Here is a 17,514-nt window from a genome sequence, read left to right as displayed (position 1 = left end):
CAGAGGAAAAGCTTTTAAAATTGAAGACAGGAAACCCCTTTTTCATGCCAAGTGTGGTGAGAGTCTGAAACAAGCTGCTCAGCCGTGATGCTGATACCCTGGCGTCTTTCATGAAACAGTGGATGAGAGCCTTGAATCAATGAATCAATTTTCTGTACCAACTACACAAGCTAGAGGGCCCAAATGATCTCCGCTCATTAGGTCTCTGTGTTCTCTTATGATGTTCACTGTGTACAGTTGGGTGAATGTCACCTGAGCACCAAGTGTACAGTATAGTATGTCCTATAGTAGGGATGGCTCATTCTAGTGCTGTAGCGTCAGAGCATCTGCAGACCTTTTAGGAACACCTGAAAAGATGAGAGAAGCTGATAAAGTGCTCAGATTAAGCCCATATTGAGCTGGCTTAAGTTGTTAAGAGCTGAGGTGGAATGAAAATCTGTCCTCCAGGGCCAGGATTGTCCAACCCCACTCTATGGAAATCACCCTTAAACTCTCAGAGCTGAAATCAAACCTTCGATGGAAGGCAGAGAACTTGGCAATACTGTACCTTTGACCCCATGTCATCATTTCAAGTGCATGTTGGGAACGTCACTGTGTAGCAGTGCTTTTTTACCAAGCAACAGGAGTATTGTGTCCCCTAATGGCCTTAAAATTCAAGTCTGGTTGGTTAAAACTTGTTGAAACCGTTTTTTAAGACAAATATTCCATCTTGGAGGTGAGTGGTAATGATGCAACTGTTGACATAGTCGAGCCCGGTGGCTTTGTTGCACGTCTGTCAGCTTCCAGAAATAACGCTGGAATCTTTTTTTTCCCCCCCAAATAAAAATGCTATCCCCTTAACCTTTATTTTTTTTTTTGTATTCAGGTCGGCGTCCCTTAAGTGGACGTCATCACTTCGCTTCTATCACGTTGCACCTTTTCAGAAAGGGAGCAGAATCGGTTGCTTCCATCAGAGGGCGACAAACTCGGTGAAATGTGAACAATAGAAACGGGGTGGATTTAATGTGCCTTAATCCCCAGTCTGGCCATTAGGAGGTGATTCTGAGTCTAGCTTTGGGGGCCTTATTCTGTGCTGTAACCTGATTGACGAAAATCACCAACGCCCAAAGCAGCAAAGCAAAGGAAATGCCCTTTAGAGGCGTATGAGGAACCGCTTTTACTCATCATTCAGAAAATCGGCATTCTAGCTGGCGCATCCTGCGGAGCTCTGCTGAAGACAACATTCTCGACACCCTTCCACCCTGCATCTGTAGCGCAGCCTGCAACATTTTGAACTCTTCCTCGCCTCAAGGATTTCTGATTTGTTTCAGCTTTCCTGCAATTATTGTACCTTCTGTTCCTTTTTCGCTTCCCTTCAACCTCTAAACGACATGGCAACCAAAATCGATAAAGAAGCTTGCAGGGAAGCCTATAACCTCGTAAGAGACGACAATACTGACGTTAACTGGTAAGTCTCTTGTTTGTTCTTGAGTTATGGCATGTTGATAGGGAATAAGTATCCTGCTTACGAAGAGCAAATTTCCCAATACACGAACAGGGACGAAGTGTCAATGTATTCATTGTAAATATTTGAAGATGAGTTTGTTTTATTGTTAGAAACCGTGTTTTGATACCCCACTAGCACTGACGCTTTGTTCACTGTATCGATATTCTCGGTTTCCCCCCAAAATAATGAGGTCTATGCGCCCGTAATTTCCAAACTAACTTGCATTTGCAGAATAATGCGAACCCTCTGTAAAATGACAGTTATAAGTAGCCCAGTGACTTGCGTTAATGCGTCTAGCTAGAAAAGCTTAATTCAGAAGTTTTAGATAAGCTGCCCACCAGAGCTGATTTTCAGCCCAATTGCGCACTGAAGCGAGAAACATTAGGATGTAGGATTCGTCCTTTGGCCTCATTGTATCACACTTTCTTCAAACCCGTAGTATTTTTTTCTAATTATTATTCACGCATGTGTTTGAAGGGCTTCATTTGTTTACGACGGTTCAACAATCGTCCCCGGAGGGCAGGGCACAGAATACGAGGAGTTTAAAAATCAATGTACAGGTAAGAGACGAGTTGATATATTCCTCTAACGCCGGGTGATTCATTGTGCATTAATGTAACAGCAGCCGGTCCTCAAAGAACTGGACCACAGCCTGACCACAGCAATCATCTCACTGTATCTTACCAGAGTCTCTCCAACTGACACTGTAACTCAAAGATGTGCTATAGGGTGTTTTTCGGTATTACAAGGGAGCTACATACAACTGAATAGTCTCTCCAATCAAACGCACAAGTCTGTTCTTTCGGATAAGACGCCTTGATAAAACCACCATGTCAGAAATCTGTGGTTTTATTTTCCCCACCGGTAATCTGGAATTCCTGTCGTGTGTTCCTTGTAAAGTGGGGGAAAAAAACGCTAAAATGATGACAAATTAAGACCAGTCTTATGACCGTCTCATTTATGGTACACCGCCCCGTTCGCAAAGTCGTAGTCTATTGTTTTCTGACAGACAACCGGCTCCGGAAGTGTGTGTGCTTTGGCTTTTACAATACTGGATAATCATCCACCAACACTTAGCATCAGAAAGGGAATAGGGTGTTAAAGAGGGGGATTCAATATCAAGAGCGTGCAGTTTCCTCCTATATAGAAACTTAATTGTATCTTCTGAAGTCGGCGCTAGCGGTTTATCTGCTTTGAAACATTTACATAAATGAAAGGTTACGTAAATCTTCCGTTTGTCTAAACAGGACCGCTTTGTAGTCCTATTCCAGCAGTTCTTCAAAATGACGTATCTGCAAGAGTGAACTGGTTAATGCGTTCGTGGATCATGACAATGATTTAAATGTGAGTAGTAGGCTGATATATTAAAAAAAAAAGATCTGCCTGTCAAACGTGACTGCTGGGTTTGCAAGCATCGCACTTCTGTTTTGTGGTGAGGCGATGGGTTTGGATAGCTGTTGAATTGTGGATGCGTTCAAGTTCGGTTGTGAGAACAGATTGCAGAGTGTACGTAAACGCCTCACACTAAGACGAATTCCTGCACGCCGAAGGAAAAGACGGGGCGGGGTGTCAATTTTAATCTTCGGAGACCAGCGCCATCTGCTGGTTGCGATTTTCAACCCCCATTGTGAAGACACCTGCGTCCAGGCAGAAGTCATAGCTCTGCAGGTTCTTCAAACAGATACAGAGGCTAAGGAGTAAATAGGAATTAGCAACACAGAATGTGGGATTTGACAGGGTTAGTGATTTGTGATGGCGCCCTCAGGCACTACGTGTATTAGCATTAATTATTGATTCTGAATGTCTATATGTGCTATGTGCGTGGTGAGTTCCATTTTCCATTTATTTTCAGTTATTCGTGTTGGTAACTGTCTCTGTTTAGCTGGGTTTGTATAGCCGTCGTGTCACCTGGGATTACCAGCTGATCCTGGGGGCCTGAGCCAAGATATTTACTCCACAGGGCTGTGATTACCTCTGTTCGCCATATGGTTTCACCAAGACTCTACTTACGTGGATTTTCATCCAACATGGGCATATCTACATTGTTAGAGCCCTAAGTGTGTTCCAGAAGGTTTCACGACTGAAGAATAGCAGCAGCAAGTATTCAGTGCAGCCTTTTTTTTTTGCTGTAAGTATTTGACACTTGTTACTTGATTTTGAGCGAGTGAATTGCAAGGAGGGAAGGTTCGTGGTTAATGGTGTGGAGGTTATGGCACGCAGTAGTACCACATAGAGCAGTTTCACGCCTTAGAAAAAGAGTCAGCAAAACGAAAATCCTGTCTCTCATGAAATTCAATATCGCCAGAATGAGGAACTTTAAAGACTGGGGAATTCTACATGGAGTTTGTGCTTATTTTCACCTTTCCCTCAATATTTTGACTCAGATCCCCACTCTTTCCACTTTCCACATGGTGAAGAGCAGATTCCAGAGCTGGAACTGCCTGCGCATTCATTAGAAGCACAAGTCAAGGAACATTTGATTAACCCGGTCAAAGATGCTGTGCTCTTTCAACTGTGTAATCAGACACCCAGTTCTCCATTTTACTCAATGTTTGGAATGGTAATCCACCTTTTTTCAGAGAAACTGGGGCGTGGCTTGTTAGTATAGGAAGTGAGCGTGATCTCTATCTCTAAAGCACGTGCTTAGATGTGCAGTACAGCATGTCTTGTATTGTGCCAGTTAGTAAAAAGATGGTTCAGACATCAAATCTACGTATTCTGTGTGTTATTTCCTCACATTTTGAAAACGGATTCCATAATGCAGTGCCAGTGACTGTGCCCGCTCACTGACCTGAAGTCATCTATGTCAAATAGACCCTTAAAAAAACAGTTTGCTTCAAAGGTATCATGCGCAGTATTTAAGACTTGCTGCTTTCTTGTTATGGTTGATCGGTGTCACATTTCTGTGCTCTTTTTCATTATACTCTTACAGTCTGTACCTTCCTGACTCCAGCGCAATTGCAATCTGAAAAGGCTTCTCTAAACTGAGCGAGAGGAAATGACATGACAGACTGTTGCAGTGATGTGTCATAATGCTTCCCCCATTGCACAGAAAGCCCTGGTGCACCGCTAATTTCCGTCCCCTCTTTTTGTAGTTACAGATACAATGTAACTGTAATATATGCTGTATATTTTGTTATATATTGAAGTACGACATACAGTACTATCATGGGTACACAGTACGTAAGCCAGCAATTCAAGGGCAAGATAATAGGATTAAACAAAAATGAAGGTGAATTGTATTGATTGCTTTCATGTGAAAGGAAAATATAAATGTTGCTCTTGTAGTAAATGTCAAGCAGAAATAGCTGGTTATCAAATTAAACCATTAAAAAATGAGATTTAAATGTCAGTGGAGTGTAATTGAAACAAAATTGGAAATGTCAGGCGGACTACAGGCAGGGTTGGGTTGCACCTAACTGGTGGAGCTGGGACGCGCGTCTTCTCCTCCAGCCTGTCTGCTGCTGTCGGGTTCACGGGGGTCAAAGACGGGCAGGTCTGCCCTGCCTCAGCCCCCAGCTTGAGTGTGGGCAAAATGAAGAATACCCCACAAGGACTGAAAAAGGCAAAATAACGGATCACCTGTAAGAATAAAAGTGAGGGAAATAGAAACTAGAACAGCATGTAGATACACTCAACATTTAAAAAAAATGCTCTTACTATGAGGGAAGTAATCGTTTTTCTTGTTGTATGAGTTTATAATGTAAATGTTTAGACTATTCATTCTTGTTTATAGCTCTCCTGCAGCATCTTTCTTGTCATTTGTGTGTATGTAAGCAGGCCGAATGGGAGAGAAAATGAGGGTGTGACAGTGCAATGTGATGAAAAATGCAGACAAATAAGGTGTCTGTATTCACTCATTTGGACGTGGGTGAACTAATAAGGGTTAAATATAGATGGTCTCTTTTTTGGTTGCTGGTATATTTCAACCCTGAAGTCACGTGAAACTCTAAATTTCAGTTATTAATAGTTTTGTAGTTGAGAACTTCATGTGAGATTAGTTATTTTCCTCCACTGCACCCTACGGTATGTTTTTTTTTGTTGCTTTTTAAAGACAAAAAAGTTAATTAACCCCAATGGATCTCTGCAATCATTCTTCAGTTTCAGCTCCCTCGATCTCTGTTACAGCAGGTCAGTGGTTAGTGTTGCTGCTCAATTCTGGACCTGGTGTCCTATCTGCTTGGAGTTTGTACTGTATGTTCTTTCTCTGTTTGCATGGTTTTCCTCTGGGCGCTCCAGTTTCCTTCCACAACACACTGGTGGGTAAATTGGTTTTGGGAAAACTGCCCTGCGGTCAGTGTATATGTGTTTGTGTCGGTGTGTTGCTCCTGTGGCCTGCGACCCTGAAGTGGTAAATGGATGAATGGATAGTCATTGTTATTCTGATCCCCTTCTTCCCAGGAAACATAATAAGCCAAGAAATATTTGGTTCAACTCTTCTGAGCGATATAATATCAACTGAGCTGCCTTCACCTAGCCAGAGCTCTGCATTCCAAGATATTCATTATTTAAAGACCGCAGAGGCCAACATGTGAAAATGTACTCTTTCCCTTGAAACACATAATAAAGCAATACAGTACATTGTTACAATTTTTCCACAAGCTCCTGAAAAGATTTCTCTGGATGTCACATATTACTGTTCTGGAAGAAGATACCACACACGACCATTGTTTTCAAGCCTTCCAGGAACTAATGAGGCCTTAATAGAATATTTTAATTTAACAAAAAACACAACAACATGAGATAACCAGGCCTTATGACTATAGTAGCAAAACAGTAGTTTAATGTTGCATAGTTTATTACACATGTTCAAAATCGCACAACTATATCTAATTAAACCTTACCGGAGAAACGACCTTATCCCATCCAATTCTGATAAAACAAACTTGAAGTAAATGGAATGAGTTTTATAAGCCTTATACTTTAGAAAGCTTACAGCACTTAGACCTTCATAGGTTCCTGGAAATTCGCAACCTCTTGCATGTGGTTGTCATGTTTATTGCAGGGTAATTATTAAACAATGCCTGAGGTAATTCAGAAGTTTTATCATTTTGGTTAAGCAGGAATGATAGAGGATTTATACAACCAATATTCTTTGTTACCCACGTTGATAAGATAGCCTCTTTGTTAGATCTGTATGGTTTTATTTAATCCAAGAGCTTTCTAAAATGGTTAAATAGATTTTAAAGTCTCCGCAGGGCTTTCTCTAAAAGGGGTCAGGTTTGAATGAGGAGAGCTGTTTTGTCTTGGGTTTTTTTTTGTCTGTCTGAGTGTAAAGTTTGAAGAAAAACAAGTTTAAACCATCTACCCTCAGAGGGGGAATATGTTATTGTTTTATAGAGGTGCTGTGGTTCAGGGGCTGACAGGACCATGCAGAGTGTATCTATATCATCTGAAACAGCAATGCAAAAGAGTCTTGTCTGGGAGGAAGTGCTGTAGACTGAAGTCCTGTAGTCCAGATTAAAACACTGGTCACAGCCATAAGTAGCTTAATGTTATAAGACCGCACCACTGTGACAAGATAATGGTTTCCATGGCAACATGGCTCCTTTACTCTTCTTTGCAGTAAAGTACATCGTCTTCAAGGATTTTGGGTGGTTTCTATTTGATCTTACAACCACACAAGCATTCACATTCAAGGTTATTTTCTTTATTAATGTCAATTTTAGCTATTGGGGTTTTCTAAAATAAAAAGATCTTTTAGCTTTGTCCAGAGAAAAATCAGCTGGACAAAAAGAAGAAATGTATTTTCACACTGACTTGCTCTTCATGCACCACGAGCATGTTGTGTTTAATGTACACATTAAAGCATAGAGTTGTTTCCTTATTGTGTGCATTTGTAGTATTTAAACTAAGCTATGTGAATAATTCGACTTTTTCCAACAGTGGCATGTTTCTTGTTGGTCTGTTGTCAAGTTGTTTTATTGCCATATCATAATGTGATTCTTCTTTTGTTTAAAAAGTAGAGTCATACAGAACTACTGTTGGATTTGGGGATTGAAACAATGTTGTGATTTTGGGTCAGTAGGGCCATGACAGAATTTCCTCTCTAATAAACAGGAAATTTTGCCTGGGAAAGGTTATGAGGAGAATGATGACATTGGGAAGAGAGTTTTCATTTTGTAGTAATAGTCCTCCAAACTTTTTTTGAAGGCCTGGTTTGACAGGGAACTTAAGGATCATACATGAACGTATCCTGTTCGAAAGACACCAACAGAATTTCCAAACAGAACAATGTTTTAGTCTGATTTGTTACCATTTGAAAGACAAGTCTATTCCCCCCAGTAGTTCCTGTTAACGAATGAAATTCTGCTGAATTTATCATAACGTCATTTGTTTCAGTGCAGATCTTTCAAGTGTGGAGACTACCACAGATTTGCAGTGAAGGCATTCCAGTTTACATTCTTCTTGTGTTTGGCGATTAAAAAGTGACTAGAGTGAAAACACATTCCTCAGGCTTCGTGTTGAGGCTAGCCAGGCAGCTGATAAGAGTCCCGAATTCACGCAGTGTTCTCTTTGGATCCACAGAGTAACACATTCATTGATCGGTGATGTAGAACATGGGTCGCAAATCTCAGTTTACCAGTTAATCGGCAGGTCCTCACATCTGATGTGTGTTTTCTGAAATAGGGCAGAGATGTGAATCCATGAAGGGTGTCTGGGCTTGAGGTGCATTTCTGGGGATCTGGGGGATGTTCTGGTGAAACATTAGATCAGGATTGGCTACTGTCCTGACATACAGTCATAGTGACCTTTTTCTGTTTCTGAATACTTTGTGGAACAATTTTTCACAGCAAGGGGGCAGAGTACACAGGTGTCCTTTAATTACAAAGGATGCTTTACTTACAAGAAAACCAGCTACTTTTACGGCTGCTGCTGAATTAGCTCTTTTCTGCACAACTCTCAATGCAGGAAGTGACCATTAGGGTCCTCCAGGCTGGGAGGTGGGCACAAGATTAACACACATTAAGAACATGGCAGCAGCTGTGGCTTTTCAAATGCTGTTCTGGATAATAGCTTTGGGATAAACTCACTGGAGAGCACAGTCACTGGGGAATATTTTAATGCTGGGTCAGCTGTTTGTCAGGTGATTACATTAATGCAAGATATTTCTTTCTTCGTGTGCATTCCGAATTATCCATTCTGTGAGGTCAGGATTTTATTCCATCACACAATCCCTGTACCCTGATGTGCTCTGTGGACTCCCACAACACCCTTGCAAGCCCTTTGTTTTATATGGTGCGTTTTATGCAAGGCGCATCCCAGAGGACATATGTGCACAAGATGTTTGGCTCCAGGTTTCAAAGATAGGCTCTTCTGAGATGTACTGTAGAAAATAAGCTTTTAATATTACTTTAACACCAGCTCCTGGTTTGAATGCAAACCAAGACATGGAAAAGCAAAGATATTGTACAGTTTTAGTTTAGATCAGCAGTGAAAGCACTACAGATGACCGTGTTGGATTTAATATTCAGTTGTATGGTATCCTAGAAAGGAATCAATGCATATTATATTTCCTGTGCAATATTTGAATCGCACAAAGAGACACACCATACCTTTTAATATATACAGCCAGCATATTTCCAAACCTTTCTGCCTGCTCTTTTACTAATAGGCTTTATTAACGTAGGCGCATTTCACTTTTGATTTGTCTGTTGGAGACACGCACCTTTCCCAGAGCTCTCTTGTGTCATCTTAGTTGCCAAAGGAAATGTTCTAAAAACCCAACACACATCTCATGCTACTATCTTAGAGATGCAGTTCTATACTGAATACCAGGTGCATTTCAGAAACCATCCCGTACACCCATACAGCAGTTATCAGAGCTCCCCTGACCCTGCGGAGTGGTGTGGTGTGGTCAGTCAGATCCAATCCCAGAAGCCCAGGTGGGATCGAGGTCTTGTGGCTGCTGTCCTTCAGCCTAGCATGCCAGTCCATCCCAGCACACTCACATTTCCTCTCTGTATGAAACACGATGGGTGGCGCAGTGAGGCAGTGGTGGGTATTGCTGCCTCGCAGCGCTGGGGCCCTGGGTTCGATTCCAGACCTGGGGTGCTGTCTGCTTAGAGTTTGTATGTTCTCCCTGTGTTCGTGTGGGTTTCCTCTGGGTTCTCTGGTTTCCTCTCGCAGTCCAAAGACATACTGGAAGGTTAATTGGCTTTTGGGACAATTGGCCCTGGTGTGGGTGTGTGCTGTCTGTCGGCCCTGCAGTGGACTGGCGTCCAGTCTACAGTATGTCCTGCCTTGCACCCAGTGCTTGCTGGGATAGGATTACCTCCACCGCAACCTTGAATTAGTTAAAGTGCCTAGAAAGTGGATGGAGGCTTGCAATATCATTGCCTCATGAAACCGAAAGTTAAACATTATTATCATTTCTCTCCTCTCTGTATTCTTAGAATTGGCATCAAAGCAGCACCCATACCAAGGAGAAAAATAGTAAACTCAGCAGTTAGGAAGAGTGGCTGGGGCTCTGGGGTCACACATCCTGGGTGGGGAGCTGCAGTTATGTGCTTGGCACTGTTTCCTTTAAGGTCATGGAAAGGAGAGGACATCCTGGTTCAATAGTAATACTTTCTCTTTTATGATAAGTGGTAGGTTGATACCATCAGGCACAAATTCCAGTGAAGTTGAACTTTTTTTATTTGCTGATGAAAGGGGTGTCAACAGCACTTTAGTTGTTTAAATAGCACCTGTGATTCCCTAAGCTGCAGGTATTTTTTTCATTTACCAGCCTTATTGAACTGAGCAAAATAGGGGAGAGTCTCCTTGACTACTGGGGACCTTCGATGTTCTAACACAGCTCAAGCCCAGCAGACTACCTGAGAAGTGCTGATGGCAGCTGACGAAACACAAGTCTTGTTCATGTTTTTCTGAGAGAAATAATAGCATTGATGAGACACCAGACAACATCTGCTGTAACATAGGAATACATTATTATATGAATGGCATATCCCAGCCGAAACTCCATGGGTTGAATTGGACTGCAGAAGGGAGTGTTAACTGGGGAGTCTAGGGTAGAAAGTGGAATAGTGGTTATGGTTCTCAACCCCTGCCTCTCCAGTCCTCCAATACAACTGCATTACAGAAACCGTGATGAGCTAATGCCTGAGGAGCCACTATACTGAAAGACATTGCATCATTAAAGGTTTGATTGCCCAACTTTCCATCAGGACACATTACCTCCAGATCTGTTAATACTCCATTAACCGAGGGCAGTGCAACAGAGAGCCGTGGAGCTTGTCGGCTTGCTTCTCCTGCTCTTGTGGGCTGTGGTCTCAATTAGTCATACTGACACGGGCCGCAGGTACATTTTGTTCTGATCAGAACAGAGGAGTCCAGTGATGGTGCTGGAGGATGAGTGTCTCTGTGGGTTTTCTACGTCTCTATAAAGCAGCAGCACCCAGAGGGATGCAGCAGCTGGCAGAAGCCTGGTCCAGGTCAAAGAGTGACCAGCTGAGATGAACTGAAAACCCGCAGACACACCGAACTTCCAACTGGACTGAAAAAGGATTCGAACACCCTTGGATCAGAATAATTAGGCTGGGAGCAAGAGAATCTGATGTGCCATAGCCCTCTGGTTGGGGGAGTTCCTGGTTCAAATCCATCTTAGAAAAAGTCATGATGGTCACGTTACTCACAGCACAATTCATACTACTTTGCCACAAACGACCCAATATTACAGGCAGCAGAAGAAGGGCTTGTCTGTTTGACAGCATCGCAACTGTTTTCTCACTTCTAAGAGGATTAGACCCCAGGGGATGTATGCGAAAAATCTGCAACAGCAGAAGGCACAAAACGCAGCGAGTGGTTTGTGGACAGCAAATTGTTTGAGATTACCACGATGTTTTGACATCTGCGTTTGCAGAATATTGAGAAATTGAGGTTGCAGCTAATTACCGTTTTGCAGTAAATGAGTGACGGGTAGCGGGAAGCTGTTAGAGCATGCTTTCGTTTTTTCTTTTGTTTCAAACGCTGGGCCTGTAAGTACAAATCCTGTTCCCAGCGGTGGTAAAGACAACAGAGGGCTTCTCTTCAAGAGGGCTGAAGTGTTCCTCCCTCTCTCTGCTTCACAGATGATGCCCGGTTATTTGGCTTTGTAAGGATCACCACGGGAGACGCCATGAGCAAGAGGGCCAAATTCACCCTGATCACCTGGATTGGAGAGAATGTGAGCGGCCTGCAAAGAGCCAAGATCAGCACAGACAAGACCCTGGTGAAAGACATAGTACAGGTAAGGCACAGGTCCCCTCCAGCTCACTGTCCATGGTAGCTCTTTAGCCCACATTTCATTTTCCATGGTCTGCTGTGGGTCATATCATGTCTCACCTCGCTGTTTGACCATACTTTACTCAACTTTCACTGTAGTGTAAGGAAGAAGCAAGAAGTCACAGTGCTGCTCGCTTGAAGGTTCTAAAAGAGTTTCAATCTTTTACGAAAAAAAGTCCATTTTCTGAGAGCCATACACGAAAGAGTATCCTCTCCTGCTAAGCTCTGAATATGAGTCTTTTCAGACAGGATTTCTAGCTCAAAACATCTCTCTAATGTTACCACAAATATCAAAACACATATAAAACATACTGTATAGAGTATTTCACCACAGAATGTAAAAGGGGCATCCCTACTAGTCACAGAATGTGTATTCTAATGTCCAGCTGTCTGAGACAAATCACAAAGTCCACTGAACTGCTAAACCGGTAACAGCCTCAAAACAACTGGTCTGGCAGCCTGAATTCTACTATAGTATACTACAGTAAGCACAGAGGTGTGAGGAGACAGTGAAAACAGGAGGCACAGGATATATGGCCATAAATTAAACTGTTTACTGCCATCTGTGTCTCTCTGCCAGGCCTAAGGTAGAGTAGACAGCACACAAAAATGCATTTTGAGCATTTATGGGAAAACAGTACAGAAATGGACAATTTATTAAGTATGTGCCGCTTGAAAGTGTTCAAAAACAGAAATTCCTGAAGAAAATCATTGCACCTTCTTGGTAAAACTTTTTTCCTTTTTCCCCATCTGCATTCAGGTGAACCCGAGAGATATTTGTTGTCGCCGCATGCGGCAGTGAGCTCAGAAAATTGAAAAGGGGCAAAATTAGTCCTGAGAGCTTTTTTTTTTACATTCGTGCTGAATGCCTCTTGCAGAGTAGCTCCGCTCTGCCCTGCCGTGGAGATTATGTATTGTGGATGATGCCAGCAGCTCAGATGCCCGCTTGCAAAGGAGAATAAAAAAAAAAATCACAAAACAAAAAGCTCTTTTGTGAGAGCCTGGCATCTCCCAAACGCTAGCTGGGACACGAGCTACATGCTAATTTCCCAAGCAAGCTGATTTAGTGCAGAAGTCTGGACAAGACACCTCTTGCCTTGCTGCAGGCCCAGCAGTCAGTTCAGCGCATAAATTACTCCCTGGAGCAGTTTGCTTTGCAGGACTCAACAGCAGGCACTTGACAGATGCGCTGCAGCACAGTTAGCTTTGTTTCTGTGATGTGCTTCTCCTTCATGGGGCATGGTGTAGATTTTTTTTTCCTCAGCTTGCTAAGAACAATAATGTGGTAGGGCCTTTCGGATTGTGGAAGAAACCTAACCCTTTGGGGTCACTGGTTCTATATGACGGCATGTAAAACAACATTCTGACCGCTTCAAGCGCAGTCCCAACCGACTGGGGTTAGTACAGGAGAGAGCAGTTTAAGAGTAACATTACTGGGTGTCTGTGATGCCTCAGAGGATGACAGCGGTCTAAGCGTTGATTTTCCTTGGGATCAGAGGTTGTCCGGTACCCTGCTGAAAAGGCTTATTAATGTCCGGCGTTGTGTTGGAAGTTACATGATAAAATGGGAGCTGCCCTCTGTGGTTTAAACGGTGTCTAGACGCATCGGTTATTGTGCAGCTGAGTGGTGGCCTTTCACGAACTGTGGACAAAAAGGGCCAGGTGCCTTTGAGCGAGGATAGAGAGAAAATCGGGCCTCATGTACTCCTGGTGTGCAAGGCCTGGCTTTTTAAACATAGTCCTTTGAATAGGTATGGGCACATATCATGTGTCTTTAAAGCCTTCAGAGCCACACTTGCTGTGCCTCACTCTTCTCACTCCTGAGTACATTTAATCTCACACTGTCCGAATCCACCTTTTCTCCAATGTTTAACTATTTCACAACCGCAAAAGATGACAGGTCAGAATTTGTGAAAGGAAATGTGCTGTCTCAGAGCTTGATGAAGGTTCCAGCAGTGCTGTGATCTTGAAACCCAGAGAAGGTGAGATGACATTTATGACAATTTCAAACTTAAATGTCATTTCACTCTCATCTTGCACAGCCTCTAGCTGTACTCCAGTAATCATATTAAAATCATTTATTGCTTTTTGAGTAACATATTTCCAAGCAAAAATCATCTGATGTTGTTACCTATACAAATAATTGCCTCATAATGATTTCCATTGGGGAACAGCCAGCCAAGGTTTATATCTATAGATGGATATTTTTTCAAACTCAGGTTAAAACACCAGAGAAATATCAGGGTAATGGAGAGAAACATTAATAGAAAAGTCAATCACTTTAATGCAAAGTTTAGGTCAGACAAGCTATACTATGCTGTTTTTAATTTCTCAACAAATTTGCATTTCCAGGCAGATCTGGAAAAGAGCTCTTAAATTAATGATAAGAATGCAGAGATTTTGAAATGGGAGTATAATGTCATCTGTGACAAAAAAAAAAGCTGAAGCATAAACTTTAAAATGGCATTCATTGATTCACAGTGCTTTAGATGGCACATGCTTTTGGGTAGATGCCCCCCTGTGTGAGCTGTATAGATCTGCTGAATTGTCCACGCTTGCCAGACAGGAAATTGGTGAGACTGTCCTGGCCTAATTACCGTATTAATTGTGGCTGGGTTGATCTTTACAGGAGGAAGGCTCTACACAAATCAATATCATGGGATTATGCCACTGTTGTCCTTTATTGTATTAACCATATTTTATGGTTGTGTTTATTTTTTATCTTAAATTAAGAGTTTTATTGAGCCCTGTGAGCCTTGTAGCTGAAGGTCACAACTTAAAAGATCAGATGAGGTTCTACTAAATTGTGTAACTCCCTTACCAAAAAGATCTGATTTGCTTTGCTGTGTTTTTGCAGATCGAAGTGAGACTTGTTAATTTATCTTTCACAGTAGAGTATAGTCAACCGTTGTGTTAGAAACCATCAGGCAGTTTAATCCTAGATTGTGGGGTAAAAAATCAATTTCAAAATAAGTTTTGGTGTTTTGTACAAGCAAGTGGAAGCGAGGAGTGCAGGGAGAATTGTCTGTTGTCTGAGTTTTAAATATCTTGCCGACCCCCAGCACACAGACCAGCTAACAGGAGAAGATCTGTTAAGAGGGATGGGCACCGACAATAAGTTCAGAAACAGCTTTTACTCAACCTCAGCCTTACCTTCCCGGAAGTTGCTGGAACTAGTTATCCTTCAGTCAGCAAATTCAACACTCCCCTCAGGTTGAAAGCAGGTTAATGATTGAAGAAGAAATTGCTAAGCTAGTGGTCTTTGACCCTCAGGGCCTGGAGCTGAGTCATCTCACTTCAATTCTTCTCCATGAAAGATCTAGAAGGAAGCTGGTGCATCAGTGTGGGACTGAGTCAGTGGCCGCTGGGTGATGTTGTTTTGGCTTTGTTTTGCAGAACTTTGCCAAGGAGTTCATGGTCAGCGATCGCAGGGAGCTGGAAGAAGCTTATATTAGGGCCGAGCTCAAAAAGGCTGGAGGGGCCAACTACGATGCCCAGGTGGAGTAGGGGAGGCCCCTGAGAGAGACCACCAGCCCACCGCCGCTGCTTGGACACGGGGTTGGGAGATCCCAGGGGGAGAGGAGATGCTACTCCGCGCAAGATCCACCTCACTTCCTTTTCCCCCTCTTGAACAGCTACATCTGCTCTACATCCGTCCCCACAGGCCAGCACCTCACTCCAACTCTCAGACACGCCCCTCTGCAGGCACTCCTATGATTGTTTTTTTCCCACTGTGTGTGAATGCTATTTTCTATGGGCAGGGGGGAGGTCGTGGCATGACTTTCCTGTGCTGTATTAAAATAAGCATCCTCAACATCACACAGTCCATTTTCTAACCACTTCTTCCAATTCAGAGTCACGGGGGGGGGGGCTGGAGACTGTCCCCGCAAGCTGTGGGCACAAGGTGGGGTACACCCTGGACAGGACACCAGTCACAAGCACAGACACAAACACGCATGCACTCACATCAGTGCCAGTTTTCCCAGACGTCAGTTATCCTAGCTGTATGTCTTCGGACCTGGGAGGAAACCAGAGCACCTGGAGGAAAAAAATGTGAATACGGGTAGAACATACAAACTCCACAAAGAAAACACCCCAGATCTGGAACTGAATCCAGGGCCCCAGGTCGGTGAAGCAGCACTGCTACCCACTCTGTTGCCGTGCCACCCTAACGACAGAACACAAAACAGATGACACACAGGCGAATACTCTGCCTCTTGCCTTGTGCGGAAGGCCAAACATTACTGCGCAAAGGCAGAAGTACAGCAGATAAACGAGATTCAGCAAATCCACCGTTCTGGCGAGGATGCTTATTTTTTATGGCACGGTTTGTTGCCTTTCACCCAAAGATTTTTTCTTTTACTGGTGTTTTGCAAAGAATGTCAGTGCTGTTTTAACGTATTTTGCATGCATCCATCGCTTACTTTTCAATCTGAAAGCTTTAAGCATCTTTTAAGACTCCACTTGTCTCGATTGAGAACGGACCTGAAGTTTTTTTTTCCTCCCTCCATCACTTCTTTCTCCTTCTGGGGGTTCCTGAAATAGAGGTCTTACTGCTGGTTCAGAAGTGGGCCCCACACACCCCTAAATTTAACTGGACTGTACATAACCGCTCTCCTGAAACCTGTGCTCATTGACCCACTACAAAACCAGAGCCGCGTTGAACTGGAAACGGGCCCTGTGGATTTTCAAGAACTTAATTAAAGAGAGCTAAAAATCAAATAGTACTGGGAAAGGGGGATAACTGGAACGCTTTGTTACTGTAGTAGTGTCTATTTTAATGATCTCAAAGAAGGAGGGAGAAGAAAACTTCACTTCTGTATTTATTTTCCTTTTCAGGACTTTGCTTTGCATTTGTGTCACTTAATCAGTCTCCAATCTTTGTGTTCTATAGCCCAAGTTAACATGCTGCCCCAAAGGCTGAAGAACACAAAGATTATTACTTTGTCATACTGTTAACAAACAACCCATCACTCCATTTCTGCAGGGGCTTTTACCTTTTGAGTCTGGGTTGGTGAGGGGTGCCGCACATTGAGTAACACAGCTGTCGGGAAAGTTCCGCCTGTCTGGGAAAATTGTTACAGTGGACTGTCTCTTGCTTGCTCCTCTGAGGCCTTGCAGAAAGAAGCAAAAGAAGAGACCTGCCACCATGCCCACAGATAGTGAATGTGCCCTTTGCATTTTTTCTGCCTTAAAATTTAGCCTTTGTCACCCAGCCACACAACAAGGATTTGAAGTGGAATGTTTCGGTCCATTATGGGTTCACGAGCATGTGTTATGTACAGTGGCTTGGAGCAAATTGGCTCTCTAATTATATGTACGACCAAATTGATTACGGCTGTGGCCTCTTAACTATTTATCTATATCAATCTATATACAGTTTGTGCATATAGGTGGATATAAATATGTGCAGACGGTGTAAACAATGAGTAGCTGTGAGTGAGCAACAACAAAAATAACTGTGGTTCAAACCTCAGTACAAGTCCAGTGGCACAGTTTGTTTTTGCAATGTTTTATTTTGTGATAAACTTTTTTTATGAGTTTGCCTGTTTTGTTTTTTTTTTTTGTGGAAAAATTCAGAAAAAAAACGAAAAGGTTTATGTACTGTATTGAGTGGAAACTTGGAAGGGCGCCATTATGAGAAATCAGCCATTTCAGAATAAATTTCCTTTTTTCAAAAAAAGCTTCTGTCTTTTTTTTCTCACGTACGTGTTTCTTAGCATCGTTGATGTTTGCTTTTAGAGAATAATGTCCAGCCCTAA

The 17,514-nt window shown here is 42.8% G+C and overlaps 1 protein-coding gene across 1 annotated transcript; it reads left to right on the top strand.

Moving 5' to 3' along the window:
• The first annotated feature begins 962 nt into the window (after nucleotides 1-962).
• On the top strand, nucleotides 963-17,435 carry cotl1 (coactosin-like F actin binding protein 1). The gene is made up of 4 exons (XM_088938939.1): nucleotides 963-1,447; nucleotides 1,964-2,046; nucleotides 11,560-11,717; nucleotides 15,149-17,435. Exons 1-4 carry the CDS (start codon nucleotides 1,371-1,373, stop codon nucleotides 15,257-15,259), a joined length of 429 nt encoding a protein of 142 aa, XP_088795065.1. The 5' UTR covers nucleotides 963-1,370; the 3' UTR covers nucleotides 15,260-17,435.
• Nucleotides 17,436-17,514: the final 79 nt, after the last annotated feature.

Source organism: Atractosteus spatula, chromosome 21, assembly GCF_055471065.1.
Source record: "Atractosteus spatula isolate fAtrSpa1 chromosome 21, fAtrSpa1.hap1, whole genome shotgun sequence".
In the NCBI taxonomy this organism is placed as follows: Eukaryota; Metazoa; Chordata; class Actinopteri; order Semionotiformes; family Lepisosteidae; genus Atractosteus; species Atractosteus spatula.
Note: the sequence above shows the minus strand (reverse complement) of the source record. Positions and strands in the feature narration are given on the sequence as shown.

Excerpts from the sequence above, each read along its gene's own strand:
- cotl1 (XM_088938939.1), top strand. The coding sequence starts at position 1,371 with ATGGCAACCAAAATCGATAAAGAAGCTTGCAGGGAAGCCTATAACCTC. Across the intron at positions 1,448-1,963 it reads GACAATACTGACGTTAACTG|GGCTTCATTTGTTTACGACG; the intron begins GTAAGTCTCTTG and ends ATGTGTTTGAAG. Across the intron at positions 11,718-15,148 it reads TGGTGAAAGACATAGTACAG|AACTTTGCCAAGGAGTTCAT; the intron begins GTAAGGCACAGG and ends TTTGTTTTGCAG.